The sequence below is a fragment of the Lagenorhynchus albirostris genome, chromosome 20, assembly GCF_949774975.1.
Source record: "Lagenorhynchus albirostris chromosome 20, mLagAlb1.1, whole genome shotgun sequence".
NCBI classification, from domain to species: Eukaryota; Metazoa; Chordata; class Mammalia; order Artiodactyla; family Delphinidae; genus Lagenorhynchus; species Lagenorhynchus albirostris.
Window position 1 is genome coordinate 12,912,557 of NC_083114.1, and position 20,385 is coordinate 12,932,941.

The 20,385-nt window shown below is 41.1% G+C and overlaps 1 protein-coding gene across 6 annotated transcripts in view; it reads left to right on the forward strand.

Annotated features, from left to right (window-relative positions):
• The window catches only part of SMG6 (SMG6 nonsense mediated mRNA decay factor), a 237,989-nt gene that overhangs the window by 142,514 nt on the left and 75,090 nt on the right, over nt 1-20,385 (forward strand). The window contains exon 14 of one of the 6 annotated variants that reach the window (XM_060135025.1): nt 15,478-15,615. The exons of the other annotated variants lie outside the window; for them this stretch is intronic. Within the exon in view, the coding sequence (XP_059991008.1) occupies nt 15,478-15,564 (87 nt within the window). The 3' untranslated portion in view covers nt 15,565-15,615. Of the gene's footprint in view, nt 1-15,477; nt 15,616-20,385 lie in introns of those variants that run through there. 6 annotated transcript variants of the gene reach the window in all.

Genomic DNA, 20,385 nt, shown 5'->3' on the forward strand with positions numbered 1-20,385 from the left:
CCAAACAAGCATCGGCAGCGCCTAAGCAGGGCTCTGCCACTCAGGGCTCTGCCACGAGAAGCAAATTGGCAGCAACAGACAGCCCCCTGAGGCACTGGAATTCAGTTCTCGGAACATACATTAAATGTGGATGAGATATTTATTTATCATGGGACTCTTTCATGTTGCATGGAATTCCTTCCACAGGGCAGCCCACTTAGGTACAGGGGAGGAAATATGTTCTGCCCCTTTGGACAAAAGTCAAGAAAAGGTACTATGTGGAATTTTTAATTGCTGACATTCTTAAGGTGTTTTTCTGGGAATTCCCTGGCAATCCGGTGATTAGGACTCCGTGTTTCCACGGGGGTTCAATCCCTGGTCGGGGAACTAAGATCCTGCATGCCGCGTGGCACAGCCAAAAAGAAAAAGAAAAAAAAAAGGTTTTTTTCTTAAACAGCGTTGCCCCTGGCTAGACACTAGCAGAGTGTCTTTTCTCTCTGCGCATGACAGGGATCACTAACACTGCATGTGATGGGAGGAGGAGGAGGCCTGCTTTAGGCTTAGAGGTCTGCCCATTTCTCCAGGATAATGCAGTCTGGTCAAGGCTCTCTGGCTTCTGACCCCAGTAGGAGTGATGTGTACAGAGAAGAATTTCTGACCCTTCACTAATCTCAGTTATTTGAATGCCTTTTTGTAAACAAAGCATCTTTTAGGCAAACTTAAAACTTTTCCTGCTCATGTAGGTACAAATTTCCCACTTTCCTAAGAACAAATAAATTCAATTAAAGATAAAACTGTAATGTGGAATCATAGATCAGGCTTTAAAAACAAAGGGAGGGGTTAAAAACAAGTTCTGCAATAAATCTGCAAGTATGGAATCTAAGGGAAATGATCCCATCTGGAAAACTCTACCAGTGGTGCCGTGGCTGGTTTGTGGAGCAGTGTGCGGATCGTGGAGTGAAAAAAGACCCCGCAGTCTTGAAAGATGACAGGCTCCTTAATTGATGTCCATTTCAGCTGGTGCTGTGCCAGCTTATGTTGGCCCCAGTCCAGCGTGCCTGTAATTTGGGCGCCAGGTGTGAAGCATTTTTGTTCCGTCTTGTTCCCCAGCATCTACAGAAGCCTCACGCATCTCACTTGAGGCAGCAGCACTCTGTAGGAAACAGATGTACAGGTAGAGGTGGAAGGAAGTGTCACAGCTGGGTTATGGATATTAAAAAAAAAAAAAACCCAAAAAACAAAAACAAAACCCACCTCCTCCACACTCAAATGAGATCTGGGCTTGAGAGTTGGGGGAAAGAGTATTTCACAGCCTTAGTATAAGGTGTGGCTACCAAGTACCCTAACTGCTCTGATACTCATTTATGATTTTTAAAAACACATCTTATTACTTTAGAGTTACATACACTTCATATGGACAGAGATCTGTAGTGATTTGCCTTCTGTCTAACTCTGGGAACAGCAAGTGCAGTATAAAAAAACATCTCAAGATGGCCATCAGAGGTGGGTCTGATTACTTCCATAGCATCTGAGAATCAAGGAAACATAACCCTCTGAGAGGTTAGCTACCCCTGACTAGGTGGGGACACAGCTGTGTTCTTCGGGGGATCTTGATGAACTCGGTGGAAGACATCTGTCCAATGCATTGATATTGGGACCTTGATGCTCAAGGGCATGGATGCATTTGGCCCCAGAAGACATTTTTCCCAGAATCCAACCTGTATTCTTTCTAGCCCTCAGGCTAAACTGAACATTAAAGAACAGGCAGTTCTGCCTTTCAGGATTATAAAACATAAGCAGGATCCTCCCTGTGGGAACATTAAAGTCCTGTGGCCATAGAATTTCAATGTTGGAATTGGTGCTCTGCCCCGGCTTACATTTTGGTATAAGGCAAGTTTTAGCCTTCTAGAACTAAGAGTCAGCTGTTTCCTGGGGGCCCAGCCCATAAACAGACAACGGAAGGAACTGAAGGAATACTTTGTTTTTCCTTCTTTTAACTCAGAATCCCACACAGACAGAGCTGAGGATAGTTTTTGGCCTTGAGAATCAGACCATGCAGTCAAGGAGTAACTACAAGCCTGCCTAGGTTGCTTTTTGCTCTGAAGGTGCCAGGGTCACAGGGCAGCCTTTGGTTCACTGATAGCTTTAATTTGTTCTTCCTTACATTGTCAATACCAGCAGCTGGAAGATCCCTATACCAGACCTTTCAAGAGGATGAGGAGCTAGGAAGGGTAGTTTTCTTCTAATTAGAGCCTTACTCTTTAAAACAGGCTCATTCCATTTTTTTTAAAAAAAGTAATTGTTTGGGACTTCCCTGGCGGTCCAGTGGTTAAGACTCCACGCTTCCAATGCAGGGGGCATGGGTTCGATCCCTGGTCGGGGAACTAAGATCCCACATGCCATGAGGCACGGCCAAGAAAAAAAAAAAACAGAACTAACACAACTGATAAAATAGGAAAATCAGTTTACATTGCCTCAGACTTGGAGGTCAGAACGTATGAAGACATTAATTCACCAGCTCCGATAGACGTGTTTTAAAACTTTTTTTTTAAAAAGTAATTGTTAGGACTTCCCTGATAGCACAGTGGTTGAGAATCCGCCTGCCAATGCAGGGAACACGGGTTCGAGCCCTGGTCCGGGAAGATCCCACATGCCGCTTAGCAACTAAGCCCGTGTGGCACAACTACTGAGCCTGCATTCTAGAGCCCACGAGCCACAGCTACTGAGCCCATGTGCTGCAACTACTGAAGCCCACGCACCTAGAAGCCGAGCTCCGAAATGAGAAGCTACTGCAACGAGAAGCCCGCGCACCACAACTAGAGAAAGCCCTCGCGCAGCAACAAAGACCCCAATAACAAAGACCCAACGCAGCCAAAAAAAAAAAAGTAATTGTTAAAATATATATAATATAAAATTTACTGTTTCTGTTTTTAAAGTTTACAGTTCTGTGGCATTAAATACATTCACAGTTGTTTTTGCAACCATCACCATCCTCCATCTCCAGGACTTTTTCATCTTCCCCAACTGAAACTCTGTATGTTAAACACTAACTCCCCATTTCCTCCCTCCCCCCAGCCTCTGGCAACCACCATTTTGCTTTCTGTCTCTGAATTTGACTCTTTTTCGAACCTCATATAAGTGGGATCAGACAATATTTGTCTTTTTGTGACTGGTTTATTTTACTTAGCATAACATCTTCAAGGTTCATCTCGTTGTAGTACATGTCAAAATTTCCTTCTTTTGTAAGGCTAAATAATATTCCATTGTATATATACACTACATGTTGTTCAGCCGTTCATCCTTGGATGGACACTTGAGGCACTTCGACCTTTTGGCTGTTGTGAATAAGTGCTGGGAAATCCAAATATCTATTCGAGTCCATGCTTTCAGTTCTTTTGGGTATATACCCAGAAGTGGAATCACTGGGTCATATGGTAATTCTGTTTAATTTTTTGAGGAATTGCCATACCACTTTCCACAATGACTATACCATTTTACATTCCCACCAGCTATGCACAAGGGTTCTAATTTTTCCACGTCTTCAACACTTGTTATTTTCTATATATTTGAAATTAGCCATCCTAATGGGTGTGAAGTGATATCTCATTGTGGTTTTGACTTGCTTTTCCCTAATGACTAATGACGTTGAGCATCCTTTCATGTGCTTATTTATTGTGTGCATTTAAAAAATACAATTTCTGCTTTCTCATTTGATTGGCCTTGGGATGCCTGAGCATAAACTTTTTCCCTTTGAGGCAAAAGAAGGCAGAATGGAATAAAAGAAGGTGTCAGGGGAGTTCCCTGGTGGTCCAGTGGTTAGGACTCAGCACTTTCACTGCCGTGGCCTGGGTTCAATCCCTGGTTGGGGAACTAAGATCCCACAAGCCATGCAGCAAAAAAAGAAAAGAAAAGAAAGCAAGCATCCGATGTGGGCTCTGATCCTAACTCTGCCATAGGTTGGTTGTATTGCCTTGGACAATTTATATAGCCTCTCTGGGTGTCTGTCTCTTTTTCACTAAGACTAGGAAACGTACAACTGCCCTATCCAACTCAAAGAGCTATTGTGACGATAAAAGATCAGGTCTGTGAAAGTACTTTGTAAAGATTTTCTAAAAGTGGAGAAATGCGTATCCAAATAGTTTGCCTATTTTAAAAATCGGATTATTTGTCTTTTATTGAGTTGTAGGAGTTCTTTATATATTCTGGATAAAAGTCCATTATCAGATACATGATTTGCAAATATTTTCTCCCATTCTGTGAGTTGATTGTCTTTTCACTTTCTTGAAATATTTAATTTTGATGAAATTCAGTTTATTTTTTCTTTTGCTAGTTGTACTTCGGTGTTGCAAAAACTTTTTTTTTTTTTTCTTTTGGCCGCGCCGTGTGGCATGCAGGATCTTAGTTCCCCGACTAGGGATCAAACCCATGCCCCCTGCATTGGGAGCGTGGAGTCCTAACCACTGGACTGCCAGGGAATTCCCGTAAAAACATTTTTAAACAATACAAACTGGGAAATTTTATCACCAAAATATCCTAATGAAGAAAGTTCCTTCTACCTGACTTGCATGCTTTAGAAAACTATCCCAGATGCAAGAAGGGATGGTTTGCCATAATAATTATAAAATTAGATCAGGTTACAAAAGAACCATGGAATTGGGAGGCCCTTTAGAATAGACATCACAGTCAGTCTTTACCTAATTAAGAAATAGTGTCCCAGTGTCCTCAAAGCTTCTGCTTCAGATACTTCCCAGAGCTTACTGTGTCATGAGACAGTCACTATTGAAAAGCTGTTTCTCAAACTGAACACGATCTGCCTTTCTGTAATTCCCACTTACTTGTTTTAGAGAGGCTCTCTGAGAGTCACAAAGCCTCTTTTTCTATATCTGACACATCTTAATATACTTGAAATTCTCCTTAAATTTTCTTTTCTCTAGGGTAAATATTTCACCAGTGCAATCAAGTAGATTCTTGACCAGCGCTATCAAATAGAACTTCTTTTGATGATGGTGCAGGAAAATCTATTTCCTTACCATCCTGTATGGTAGCCACTAGCCACATGTGACTATTGAGTACTTGAAATGTGGGTGAGAAACAGAAATTTTAATTTAATTTTAATTAAACTGAACTATCCACTTGTGGCCAGTGGCTACTGTATTAGACACTCCAAGTCCAAGTCATCTCCTGACCAGATTCCTCTATACCGCTGGTTCTCAAATTGTGGTACTGGACCAGTAGCATGAGATTCACCTGGGAACATGTTAGGTATATAATGTTTTAGGCCTTACTCCAGACCTGTGAATCAGAAACTTCGAGGGTGGAGCCCAGCAATCCATTCTAGCAAGCTCTTCTGGTGATTCCAGTGCACGAACAAGTTCTAGTTCTTCAAGGTTCCTGTTAAAAGCAGTGCTTGGACATGGTCTGACCTGCAATGATTCTACCTGAAGAAAGTTTCAATGGCTTAAAAATAAAGTTTGAATACTATTACCTAGATAGCACATTGGCTGTATATTATAAAATAAATAATACGTGGTTATGAAGAATGTTTTAAAAATAAAGGGCCAGCTGCAGTTCAGAAGAAAAAGAGTTAATGAGAACTTTCCCCTTAATCTCACATGTGGTCTTGTAGTGCTGGAATTAGAACCCTGGGCCGAATTTGATTCTCGGCCTGGTATGCTTTCCATCTATCAGGCTGTTTCATGAAACAGGACCCACTACTTGTTTGGTTTGGTGTCTCCCAGAAGAGAAAAATCGGATTCCTTGGCATGTATTTCACTCTGCCCCCTTCGGGGGGTGTTCCTGCCTGCTCTTCAACCACTTCGCCACTGTTAGGGTGCTTCCGTAGTCACACCCGATGCCCTGGGAAGATCTCCCCTTTTTAGGGTTTAACAGACTTCACCTATAAAGTAATCTTGCTTTAATATTATTTTTGTCCTGTTAAGCTTGCAGTCTAGAAGAGGAGCTGGCTTGTTCTGTTGCTGGCCTTGAGCCAGATGTCATAACTTCAGGCAGTGCCACGCTACATATCTCCAGCAGTTTGAAATGGAGAACGGAGTTAGAGATAAGATCAGCAGCTTTAGGTGATGGCATTGTTTCAAATAAACCATGCATGACCCAAAGCTTCCACTTCAAATGGGGAATGAAATTGCTTCATCCTTTGACAGCTTGCTCCATGAAAGAAATTTATCTTCACTTAATTGCTTTAGATCCCAAGAGGCTACATACAGTAATTTCTAGGAGATAATTATATCAAAATTTTAAAATATGTGACTGTGAACGTGAATATGCAACTGCAGTGGACAGGGAGGGACCAAAGGTCCTGCTGAACTTGCTGCTAGGTTTCTGTTCTCAATCCTGGAGTCCCCTTGGGTCCTAGACCACTTACTGTCTGAATCTACTGATTGAGATGCCAGGTCCTCAGTGTAGCCCTGTACTGCTAGGGTTAAACCTTGTCTGCTACTCATGTAGCTGGGTAGCATTTTGCTCAAACTCCTCCCATAGCTGGGAGGTGTCAGGCTGGCTGGCTGACTTCCGGCTGCATGTCTTCATCTAGTCCGGCTGGGCACAGTCTGTCTACACTGTGGGCCAGAGCCACTGGGGGTTCCAGTCAGTGGCAGCTGAAAACCAGAAAACTTGTTGATTTTAAAACATGACTATTTAGATGTTAGAGATAAACTTCCTGTAGATGGGGACAGGCTCCTTAATCTAGGCATGTTTGAATTTCCAGGCCTCCTTTTCCTGGCCTTTCTATTTGAGTCTAAAGCTTCCACTCTGTCATTTTTACTAATCCCAACTACTACCTGCCTTTACCTCACATTTTTTCTCTCATTTCTGAAATTCCAGGGTTTCTCCCCCCCGCACCTCCTGTGAAATAATTATGCTTCCATGTGATATAACAGTCCCTAGAAAGACCGGAGGCATTTTCTGAGTACGGACATGGTTCTCCTGGGTCATCTCTCACCTCTTTCTGCCTGCATCTGCCTTTAAGATTACACACTGAACATGAGATTGTGAGCTCCTCGAAACTACTCTCTTCTAGACATCCTCAGGTGTCTAGTGTGGTGCTTCCGATCTCACGAGGGCTTGATAAATACTTCCTTAGTGAGTAAGAGCCAGTGGGGCATAGCTGGGTGACAAGGTTTACGGGCACGCCTGCCATAAAGACGAGGGAGAACTGACTTGGAGGTCTAGGGGACTTTCGGATTCTGTACTAAGATCAGTGAATACCTGAGTCGATGTAGGAGGAAGGGGCTGTGAAAATTAAGGTGGTTCAACTCAAGCAAGAATCTGCAGAGCCAGAGATTTCCACTTCCCATCGAGTTCTGCCCAGGCCAGTCCTGTGGAACCTTCTGCTCACTGGGGTCATTCTCCAGGTGGCCTTTGTCCCTCTTTCTCACTTGCTCAGGGTCAGCCATACTCCTCAGGCCAGTCAGAGGGGAGTGTTGCCTTTTCTTTTAAACTCCTCCCCAAGAAACCTGACAGCTGTAAAGAGTAAGCCAATTTGCATTTGAAAAAGGTCATACTGGTTTGCCTCTAAGGGAAATCTACAGCAAGTACTGTCACATCATTTCTTGGATTAACATCAAGGAGTTTTTGAAGAAATTACACTGTTGCTCACATCTCAAACACTGAGCACCTGAATAGCAGCCTGGAGGGGTCATCAGGGTCAGGGTGTTTGTTCTAACGTGTGTCTTTCGAGCTAGAAAAACATTTGTCTGATACCCTCTTCTTCTAGAGCTTTTTCTCTGTCCTGCCTGTCAGCCTGATAGTAGAAACCTAAGTTGCCCAGTGCTCAGCTGAAATACACAGATCATAGTTAGAAATGTCTAGGGCTGTCCACACAGATGGAGCAGGCCAGTAAATTGTTGATCACTTGTCCTTTGTGGAGTTGGGTTAGCGTTGTTGAAAAGCATCAGCCCTTCACTAAGAGTTAAATCACCTGCGGTATTATTTTAACCAACCTCCCATCCCTATCATGAAGATACTAATTCTTCAAGTTGACAGATTGCTTATTTTGACAGTTTTATTTGCTTTACCAAGCCTTCCATGGTCAGTAACCTTGCTTCAGGCCATTTCTTTTAGTTTGATCTTCTCCTAGGAGCAGAATTTGCCTGTTTCTCCTCCTGTTTTATTTAATGAAAAGAACGTACTAGATTCATATTGAATACATAAGGACTTATCAAGAAGGATAATCGAACTTCAGATATCTTTGGGCCAAAAAGCCAAAGTAGAGTCTGGCCTTTGTGGGGAGTTAATCATCTTTGGAGCTTTTTTTTTGGTGGATTCCATGAATCTAGTTATTCTGGTGTGTTCAGTAAAGCTTTGCCCTAAGGATGTCTGTCTCACTCAGGAGTGTGTGTGTGTGTGTGTGTGTGTGTGTGTGTGTGTGTGTGTGTGTGTGTGTGTGTGTGTGTGTGTGTGTGTTTTGAACGAGTGTGTGTGTGTGTGTGTGTGTGTGTGTGTGTGTGTGTGTGTGTGTTTTGAACAAATCTGTCTGTTCTTCTGGAAAGAAGATAATTGACCCAAATCCCAAATAGGGAAATGGGTACACCCCCAAGGATTTAGCGGCTATATTAGGAGTAGGCTAAGAGAAAACATTTTAGCATAGGTATTGAGAAGGAATGGGATATATCAAATAGAAATGAGGAAATGATGTATAATTCTCTTTCCTAGAGCTCACTCCATAGGCTGCACTGTCCAATGACAGTAGCCACTAGCCATGTGTGTCTATTTTAATTAAAATTAAATAAAGTTTAAAATTCAGTTCTTCAGCCATACTAGCCACATTTCAAGTGGTTAATACCCACATGTGACTAATGGCTACCATATTGTCAAGAGTAGGTATAGAAAACTTCCATCATTGCTGGAAGTTCTGTTGGACAGCTCTGCTTTGTGGTAAAGTCAAGAAGTATGACTTGATGATTAAGCTTGGGGGTAATGACAGGAAGGATGTAGAGAGGGAGACATGGCAGAAGACCTAAATAGACATTTCTCCAAAGAAGACATACAGATGGCCAAGAGGCACATGAAAAGATGCTCAACATCAATAATTATTAGAGAAATGCGAATCAGAACTACAATGAGGTATCACCACACAAGGGTCAGAATGGCCATCATCAAAAAATCTACAAACAGTGGTGTGGAGAAAAGGGAACCCTCTTGCACTGTTGGTGGGAATATAAATTGATACAGCCACTATGGAGAACAGTATGGAGGTTCCTTAAAAAAACTAAAAATAGGGCTTCCTTGGTGGTGCAGTGGTTGAGAGTCTGCCTGCCGATGCAGGGGACGCGGGTTCGTGCCCCGGTCCGGGAAGATCCCACATGCCGCGGAGGGGCTGGGCCCGTGAGCCATGGCCGCTGAGCCTGCGCGTCCGGAGCCTGTGCTCTGCAACGGTGAGAGGCCCACGTACTGCAAAAAAAAAACAAAAAAAAAAAACTAAAAATAGAACTACCATATGACCCAGCAATCCCTCTACTGGGCATATACCCTGAGAAAACCATAATTCAAAAGGTCACATGTACCCCAGTGTTCATTGCACCACTATTTACAATAGCCAGGACATGGAAACAACCAAAATGTCCATCGACAGGTAAATGGATAAAGAAGATGTGGTACATATATACAATGGAATATTACTCAGCCATAAAAAGGAATGAAATTGGGTCATTTGTAGGGATATGGATTGACCTAGAGGCTGTCATACAGAGTGAAGTAAGTCAGAAAGAGAAAAACAAATATCGTATATTAACGCATATATGTGGAATATAGAAAAAAGGTACGGATGAACCTACTTGCAGGGCAGGAATAGAGATGCAGATGTAGAGAATGGACGTTTGGACATGGTGGGGAAGGGGAGGGTGGGGTGAGTTGGGAGATTAGGTTTGACATAAATACACTACCATGTGTAAAATAGATAGCTAGTGGGAACCTGCTGTGTATAGCACAGGGAGGTCAGCTCGGAGCTATGTGATGACCTAGATGGGTGGGATGGGGGTGGGGAGGGAGGTGCCAGAAGGAGGGAGTATATGTATACATACAGCTGATTCACTTCATTGTACAGCAGAAACTAACACAACATTGTAAAACAATTATACTCCAATCAAAAAAAAAAGGTCATCTTATTAGGAATGAATCAGGGTTAGAGATAGTGGACTCCAAAGAGTGGAAAATTACTAGATTCTTATCAAGATAATTTAGTAATGTGTTTAGCAGGATTCAAAATACGAAGCATGGGAATTCCCTGGTGGTCCAATGGTTAGGACTCCGTGCTTCCACTGCAGGGGGCACAGGTTCAACCCCTGGTCGGGGAACTAGGATCCCGCATGCAGCACTGCACAGCCAAAAAAAAAAGAGGAGGAGGAGGAGACTGGGTATTGGGAGGTAACTGGCAATCTCTGTTCCAACAGCAGTTTGATTTTTTGGTCTAGTGCTTTCCCACTGTTTCATGTTGCCTCTGTTTCATTAGCTAATGATTTAGTCATCCAGGCCTCCAGGGCTAGAAGTTTTTCCAAAAAATTAAACATAAGCGCTCTCTCTCTCTCTCTCTCTCTCTCTCTCTCTCTCCCAGTTGAATAATTACAATAAAACCTACCGTTAATTGAGGACTTGCTATGTCTTAGTTATTATTCTAAGAGCTTTACATGTATTAAAACATTTAATCCTCAAAACAACGCTTCGTGGTAGGTACCATTATTAGCTTCCATTTTATATTTAGGGAAACTGAGGTACAGAACCATTAAGTTGCCCAAGGTTACACAGGTAGTAAATAGCAGAGTCAGAATTCAAGCCCAAGAGAATTCAAGCTCCAGAGCCCATCCTCCAAACCACTGCTACTCTACACGGCCTCTTGGGGAAGTGCTATAATTGCCTAAAAGTAGATGGTGGCTTTCATCACACTACAGACATGCCATTCTCCTCCTCAGGATTATTCATAAACTGTGTTAAAAGCAGCATGTCTGTTGTGTTGTCTTACTTTTGCATTCCCTATCTTCTTCTGTTCTTCTCCCAAACCTGAGGCTGAGAAAAGAGATTGTGACATGCTTTAGGTTTTTAGAAAGTTCACATCCCTGAACTCCTGTTGGAACTTGCAGGAGAAGATTTGCTAGGTAATTAATTAGGTGTCTGTAGAGAATCCAGAGCAAAGTTTCTTTATCTTGTTAATAGAAATATTGTTTCCAAATATATTTTTAAATTTTCTTTTCACTCCCACTCCCCCAGCTTCAGTGTTCTAGTTCTAGTTGTGGCTAGTAAGGGTACCACCATTTATCACTCCATGTCTCTTCCCATGGATACCCCACAGAGATTGGTACTTGAACATACAGTCAGTATACAGCCTGGGCTTCTCTGCAGGGTCAAACATCTCCCCTAACTTCCTCTGGTAGGCTTGACTTGTGGCATTCACTTAATATTAGGTATTTATTGAGCACTCTTTGCCAGGTAGTACTTGCAGTTCTAGGATTTCTGTGGTGAGTGAGGCAGACACAGTCTCTTACTCATGGACCTAATGTTCTAGTTGAAGGGAGACAGGCAGTTAAAAAAAAGTAAATAAGTGAAATAAATTCAGCTTGTGTTAAGTACCATGAAGGAAATAAAGCAGGGCAATCTGATAAGAGACTAATTGTGGGAGTTGATTTAGTCAGTCACATAACCACTTCGAGCTACAATTTTACCTCCCTAAAGTAGAAAGACCTAGGGCCACTGATGGCCATAGACGGAGGTTTAACTCTACCCTTGTGCAAATTAGAACTGTCTTGATAATTGATCCTAATCTCTACCCAGTTGTTCGTTTTTTGGTTTTGGGTTTTTTAAAAATCTTTATTGGAGTATAATTGCTTCACAATACTGTGTTAGTTTCTGTTGTGTAACAAAGTGAATCGGCCATATGCATACATATATCCCCATATGCCCTCCCTCTTGAGCCTCCCTCTCACCCTCCCTATCCCACCCCTCTAGGTCATCACAGAGCACCAAGCTGATCTCCCTGTGCTATGCAGCTGCTTCCCACTAGCTAACTCTTTTACATTTGGTAGTGTATATATGTTGATGTTACTCTCACTTCGCCCCAGCTTCCCCTTCCCCATCCATGTCCTCAGGTCCATTCTCTATGTCTACCCCTTTATTCCTGCCCTGCCACTAGGTTCATCAGTACCACTTTTTTTTTTTTTTTAGATTCCATATATATGCATTAGCATATGATATTTGTTTTTCTGTCTCTGACTTACTTCACTCTGTATGACAGACTCTAGGTCCATCCACCTCACTACAAATAACTCAGTTTCGTTTCTTTTTATGGCTGAGTAATATTGCATTGTATATATGTGCCACATCTTCTTCATCCATTCATCTGTTGATAGACGCTTAGGTTGGTTCCATGTCCTGGCTATTGTAAATAGTGCTGCAGTGAACATTGTGGTACATGTCTCTTTTTGAATTATGGTTTTCTCAGGGTATAAGCCCAGTAGTGGGATTGCTGGGTCATATGGTAGTTCTATTTTTAGTTTTTTAAGGAACCTCCATACTGTTCTCCATAGTGGCTGTATCAATTTACATTCCCACCAACAGTGCAAGAGGGTTCCCTTTTCTCCACACCCTTTCCAGCATTTATTGTTTCTAAATTTTTTGATAATGGCCATTCTGACTGGTGTGAGGTGATACCTCATTGTAGTTTTGATTTGCATTTCTCTAAAAATTAGTGATGTTGAGCATCTTTTCATTTGCCTCTTGGCCATCTTTATGTCTTCTTTGGTGAAATGTCTGTTTAGGTCTTCTGCCCATTTTTTAATTGAATTGTTTGTTTTTTTGATATTGAGCTCCATGAGCTGTTTGTGTATTTTGGAGATTAATCCTTTGTCCGTTGTTTCATTTGCAAATATTTTCTCCCATTCTGAGGGTTGTCTTTTTGTCTTGTTTATGGTTTCTTTTGCTGTGCAAAAGCTTTTAAGTTTCATTAGGTCCCATTTGTTTATTTTTGTTTTTATTTCCATTACTCTAGGAGGTGGGTCAAAAAAGATCTTGCTGTGGTTTATGTCAAAGAGTGTTTTTTCTATGTTTTCCTCTAAGAGTTTTATAGTGTCTGGCCTTATACTTAGGTCTTTAATCCACTTGGAGTTTATTTTTGTGTATGGTGTTAGGTAGTTTTCTAATTTCATTCTTTTACATGTAGCTGTCCAGTTTTCCCAGCACCACTTACTGAAGAGGCTGTCTTTTCACCATTTTATGTTCTTGCCTCCTTTGTTGTAAATTAGGTGACCATATGTGCGTGGGTTTATCTCTAGGCTTTCTATCCTGTACAATTGATCTATATTTCTGTTTTTGTGCCAGTACCATACTGTCTTGATTACTGTAGCTTTGTAGTATAGTTTGAAGATGGGGCAACTGATTCTTGCAGCTCCATTTTCCTTTCTCAAGATTGCTTTGCTTGCTCAGGGTCTTTGGGTTTCCATACGAATTGTAAATTTTTTTGTTCTGATTCTGTGAAGAATGCCATTAGTAGTTTGTTACAGATTGCATTGAATCTGTAGATTGCTTTGAGTAGTATAGTCATTTTCACAATATTGATTCTTCTAATCCAAGAACATGGTATATTTCTCCATCTGTTTATGTCGTCTTTGATTTCTTTCATCAGTGTTTTATAGTTTTCTGAGTACAAGTCTTTCACCTCCTTAGGTAGGTTTATTCCTAGGTATTTTATTCTTTTTGTTGTGATGGTAAATGGGATTGTTTCCTTAATTTCTCTTTCTGATTTTACATTGTTAGTGTATAGGAATGCCAGAGATTTCTGTGCCTTAATTTTGTATCCTGCAACCTTACCAAATTCACTGATTAGTTCTAATTGTTTTGTGGTGGCATCTTTAGGATTTTCTAAGTATAGTATCATGTCATCTGCCAACAGGGACAGTTTTACTTCTTCTTTTCCAATTTGTATTCCTTTTATTTCTTTTTCTTCCCTGATTGCCATGGCTAGGACTTCCAAAACTATGTTGAATAAGAGTGGACATCCTTGTCTTGTTCCTGATCTTAGAGGAAATGCTTTCAGTTTTTCACCATTGAGTATGATGCTTGCTGTGGGTTTGTCATATATGGCCTTTATTATGTTGAGGTAGGTTCCCTCTCTGCCCATTTTCTGGAGAGTTTTTATCATAAATGGGTGTTGAATTTTGTCAAAAGCTTTTTCTGCATCTATTAAGATGATCATATGGTTTTTATTCATTAATTTGTTAATGTGGTGTATCACATTGATTGATTTGCATATACTAAAGAATCCTTGCATCCCTGGGATAAATTGTACTTGATCATGGTATAGGATCTTTTGATATGTTGTTGGAATTCTGTTTGCTAGTATTTTGTTCAGTATTTTTGCATCTATGCTCATCAGTGATATTGGTCTATAATTTTCTCTTTTTGTGATATCTTTTTCTGGTTTTGGTATCGAGGGTGATGGTGGCTTCATAGAATGAATTTGGAAGTGGTCCTCCCTCTGCAAGTTTTGGGAAGAGTTTGAGAAGGATGGGTGTTAGCTCTTCTCTAAATGTTTGATAGAATCTGCCTGTGAAGCTATCTGGTCCTGGACTTTTGTTTGTTGGAAGATTTTAATTACAGTTTCAATTTTATTATTTGTGATAGGTCTGTTTATATTTTCTAATTCTTCCTGGTTCAGTCTTGGAAAATTGTACCTTTCCAAGAATTTGTCCGTTTCTTCACGGTTGTCCATTTTATTGGCGTGTAGTTGTTTGTAGTAGTCTCTTATAATCCTCTGTAGTTCTGCAGTGTCAGTTGTGATTTCTCCTTTTTCATTTCTAATTTTATTCATTTGTGTCCTCTCCCTTTTTTTCTTTTTCTGTGGTACGTGGGCTTCTCACTGTTGTGGCCTCTCCTGTTGCGGAGCATAGGCTCCGGATGCGCAGGCTCAGCGGCCATGGCTCACGGGCCTAGCCACTCCGCGGCATGTGGGATCCTCCTGGACCGGGGCACGAACCCGTGTCCCATGCATCGGCAGGCGGACTCTCAACCACTGCGCCACCAGGGAAGCCCTCCCTTTTTTTCTTGATGAGTCTGGCTAAGGGTTTATCAATTTTCTTTATCTTCTCAAAAAAACAGCTTTTAGTTTTATTGATCTTTACTATTGTTTTCTTCGTTTCTATTTCATTTATTTCTGCTCTGATCTTTATGATTTCTTTCCTTCTACTGACTTTGGCTTTTCCTTGTTCTTCTTTCTCTAGTTGCTTTAGGTGTAGGGTTAGATTGTTTATTTGAGATTTTTCTTGTTTCTTGAGGTGAGATTGAATTGCTATAAACTTCCCTCTTAGAACTGCTTTTGCTGCATCCCATAGGTTTTGGATCGTCGTGTTTTCTTTGTCGTTTGTTTCTGTGTATTTTTAAATTTCTTCTTGTATTTCTTCAGTGATCTCTTGGTTGTTTAGTAGCGCACTGTTTAGCTTCCATGTATTTGTGTTTTTTACAGTTTTTTTTTTTTTTTTTTTTTTTTTTTTTTTACTGTAGTTGATTTCCAGTCTCATAGCATCATGGTCAGAAAAGATGCTTGATACAATTTCAGTTTTCTTAAATTTTCCGAGGCTTGATTTGTGACCGAAGATGTGGTCTATCCTGGAGAATGTTTGGTGTGCACCTCAGAAGAAAGTGTATTCTGCCACTTTTGGGTGGAATGTTCTATAAATATCAATTGAATCTATCTGGTCTACTGTGTCATTTAAAGCTTGTGTTTCCTTATTTATTTTCTGTTTGGATGATCTGTCCATTCGTGTAAGTGGGGTGTTAAAGTCCCCTACTATTATTGTGTTACTGTCGATTTCCCCTTTCATGGTTGTTAGCATTTGCCTTATATATTGAGGTGCTCCTGTGTTGGGTGCATAAACATTTATAATTGTTATATCTTCTTCTTGGATTGATCCCTTGATCATTATGTAGTGTCCTTCTTGTCTCTTGTAACATTCTTTATTTTAAAGTCTATTTTATCTGATAGGAGTCTTGCTACTTCAGCTTTCTTTTGATTTCCATTTGCACGGAGTATCTTTTTCCATCCCCTCACTTTCAGTCTGTACATGTCCCTAGGTGTGAAGTGGGCCTCTTGTAGACAGCATATATATGGGTCTTGTTTTTGTGTCCATTCAGCGAGCCTGTGTCTTTCGGTTGGAGCATTTAATCCATTCACGTTTGAGGTAATTATCAATATGTATGTTCCTATTACCATTTTCTTAATTGTTATGCATTTGTTTTTGTAGGTCCTTTCCTTCTCTTGTGTTTCCCGCTTAGAGAAGTTCCTTTAGCATTTGTTGTAGAGCTGGTTTGGTGGTGCTGAATTCTCTTAGCTTTTGTCTGTCTGAAAAGCTTTTGATTTCTCCATTGAATCTGAATGAGATCCTTGCTGGGTAGAGTAATCTTGGTTGTAGGTTTTTCTCTTTCATCGCTTTAAGTATATCCTGACACTCCCTTCTGGCCTGCAGAGTTTCTGCTGAAAAATCAGCTGGTAACCTTATGGGGATTCCTTTATATGTTATTTTTTGTTTTTCCCTTGCTGCTTTTAATATTTTTTCTTTGAATTTAATATTTGTTAGTTTGATTAATATGTGTCTTGGTGTGTTTCTCCTTGGGTTTATCCTGTATGGGACTCTCTGTGCTTCCTGGACTTGGGTGACTATTTTCTTTCCCATGTTCGACTATAATCTCTTCAAATATTTTCTCAGACCTTTCTTTTTCTCTTCTTCTTTTTGGACCCCTATAATTCGAATGTTAGTGTGTTTAATGTTGTCCCAGAGGTCTCTGAGATTGTCTTCAGTTCTTTTCATCCTTTTTCTTTATTCTGCCCTTGGCAGTTATTTCCACCATTTTGTCTTCCAGCTCACTTATTTGTTCTTCTGCCTCAGTTATTCTGTTATTGATTCCTTCTAGTGTACTTTTCATTTCAGTTATTGTGTTGTTTATCTCTGTTTGTTCTTTAGTTCTTCTAGATCTTTGTTAAACATTTATTGTATTTTCTCAATCCATGCCTGCATTTTATTTCCAAGATTCTGGATCATCTTTACAATCATTACTCTGAATTGTTTTTCAGGGAGATTATCTATTTCCCCTTCATTTATTTGGTCTTGTAGTTTTTTACCTTGCTCCTTCATCTGTGACGTATTTTTTTGCTGTCTCTTTTTTTTTTTTAATGAGTGGGGTTGTGTTCCTGTCTTACTGGTTGTTTGGCCTGAGACTTCCAACTCTGGAGTTTGTAGGCTGTTGTGTAGAGCTGGGTCTTGGTGCTGAGATGAGGACTTCCGGGAGACCTCATTCCAACGAATATTCCCTGGGGTCTGAGGTTCTCTGTTAGTCCAGTAGTTCGGACTCAGAGCTCCCACCGCAGGAGCTTTGGCCTGACCCCCAGCTTGTGAACCAAGATCCCATGAGCCGTGTGGGGCAGCAAAAAAAAGAGAGAACAATAACAAAGTAAAAAATAAAATTAGATTGGGAAACTAACAAATATGTTAGAAAGAATATAAAAATAAAAATATAGGTGAAACAACAACCAGAAGGTAAAACAGAACCACAGTAGTAAAAAAGAGGAGAAAAAGGCCTTGGCTGTGGAGGGTGGGGCCTAAGCAGGGGTGAGGTTTGGGTGGTGGGCAGGGCCTAGGCTTAGGACCCACAGGGCTGGAAAAGGTCCTGGGAGGTGTGGGGGGTGGGGCTTAGGCTTAACAGAAGGGGCCAGGAACAGAAGGGTCCCAGGCATGCCTCCCTTCTCTGGTCTCAGAGAGCAGGGGACCCCACCTGGGAGCCCAGCAGGCTTCCCAGGCTCGAGTGGGTGGGGCACACCCCCTCTCCTGCTCCTCCTCCTGTCCTGGAGGGAGCCTCCTGCCTGCCTCTCCTGATCTCCCAGCCTCCCTCCTATGCCCCCAGGACCCACACGGCCTGGAGAGGGCTTTGGAGTGCTGTTTGGTTTTCTTTTTAAAGAAATGATTCTTACATAAAAATGGAATAGTTAACAAACACCTGGGTACATTCCACCCAGCTTTAAAAGAAATAATACATCATAGATACAGTGGGAGCTCCTTCTGTATCCCTGTTGGATCCCATTTCTCGTTTTCCTTCCCTAAAGGTAATCACTGTCCTGAATTCATTATATCTGTGTATCTGGGGGTTTTTTGAAGATTTTATTTATTTATTTATTTATTATTTAATTTTGGCTGCTTTGGGTCTTCGTTGCTGTGCGCAGGCTCTCTCTAGTTGCGGCGAGCAGGGGCTACTCTTCATTGTGGTGCGCGGGCTTCTCATCGCGGTGGCTTCTCTTGTTGCAGAGCATGGGCTCTAGGTGCGTGGGCTTCAGTAGTTGTGGCACGTGGGCTCAGTAGTTGTGGCTTGCAGGCTCTAGAGCGCAGGCTCAGTAGTTGTGGCACGTGGGCTTAGTTCCTCCACGGCACGTGGGATCTTCCAGGACCAGGGATCGAACCTGTGTCCCCTGCATTGGCAGGCGGATTCTTAACCACTGCACAACCAGGGAGGTCCTGTGTATCTTTTTAATATGTATATATCCATTAACAACATAGTATTATTTTGTTCATTTAGACTCGTACGCATGGCACATTGTGACCATCATCTGCTTTGCTTTCTTACTCAACATTACAGTTTTTAGATTTATTCATTTATTCATGATGCATGTTTCTTTCACTTTAATTGGTATTCCATTATGAATATACCACAATTCATTGATCTCTTTTCTTGTAGATGCCCAATTTTTTACCACTGCCAACAGTACTGCAGTCTCTTTATACTAATGTGTGAATTTCTCTAGGAAATATATCAGAAACAGAATTGCTACGTTGTAAGGTATGCTCACCTTCAACCTTGCTAGCTGTTGCCAAATTGCTTTCTAAGGTGATCATACCAGTTTACACTACCTATGAAGGTAAATGAGTTCAAACATTTCCACATTTGGCATTTCCAAAATAGAACTACCATATGACCCAGCAATCCCACTGCTGGGCATACCCAGAGAAAACCATAATTCAAAAAGACACATGCACCCCAGTGTTCACAGGAGCACTATTTACAATAGCCAGGACATGGAAGCAACCTAAGTGTCCATCAAAAGAGGAATGGATAAAGAAGATGTGGTACATATATACAATGGAATATTACTCAGCCATAAAAGGGAACAAAATTGGGTCATTTGCAGAGACGTGGATGGACTTAGAAAGTGTCATACAGGGTGAAGTAAGTCAGAAAGAGAAAAACAAATATCGTATATTGACTCATATATGTGGAGTCTAGAAGAATGGTAGAGATGACCTTAATTGCCAAGCAGAAATAGAGACCCAGACATAGATAACCAATGTATGGATACCAAAGGGGAAAGGGGTGCGGTGGGAAGAAATGGGATTGACACATATATACACTATAGATAATGTATAAAGTAGACAACTGATGGGAACATACTGTATAGCACAGAGAACTCTACTTAATGCACTGTACTGTCCTAAATGGAGGGGATATACGTATATATATGCCTGATTCATTTTGTTGTGCAGTAGAAGCTAACATAACATTGTACAGCAACTATACTTCAATAAAAATTAATTTTAAAAAATACTAGGCATTTCCAAACTTTTAATTTTTGCCAGTTATATGGGTTTTAAATATCTTGTTTTATTTTTCATTTTCTTTGTTACTAGAGGGGTTAAACATTTCTTCATATGTTTATTAGCCATTTGCATTTCCTCTTCTTTGAATCCCATGTTCATATTTCTGCCCATTTTCTCGCCTTATTTCTTCTGATTGGTTTATATAGATTTGTAGGTCTGGATATGAATCATTTATTGACTTATGTGTATTGGAAATCTCCATAAAACCCTTGCACAGCTTTTTTTTTTTTTAAGTTTTTAAAAATTGGGACCTCCCTGGTGGCACAGTGGTTCAGAATCCTCCTGCCAATGCAGGGGACGTGGGTTCAAGCCCTGGTTCCGGAAGATCCCACATGCCGTGGAGCAACTAAGCCCATGTGCCACAGCTACCGAGCCTGCGTTCTAGAGCCCATGAGCCACAACTACTGAGCCTGAGTGCCACAACCACTGAAGCCCTCGCACCTAGAGCCCATGCTCCACAACAAGAAAAGCCACCGCAATGAGAAGTCCGTGCACCTCAACGAAGAGTAGCCCCCGCTCGCTGCAACTAGAGAAAGCCTGTGCGCAGCAATGAAGACCCAATGCAGCCAAAAATAATAAATAAATTAATTTAAATAAATAAATTTTTAAATTTTATTCATTTTATTTATTTATTTTTGGCTGCATTGGGTCTTTTTTCCTATTTATTTATTTATTTTTGTCTGTGTTGTGTTTTCATTGCTGCACGTGGGCTTTCTCTAGTTGCAGCGAGCGGGGGCTGCTCTTCGTTGAGGTGCACGGACTTCTCATTGTG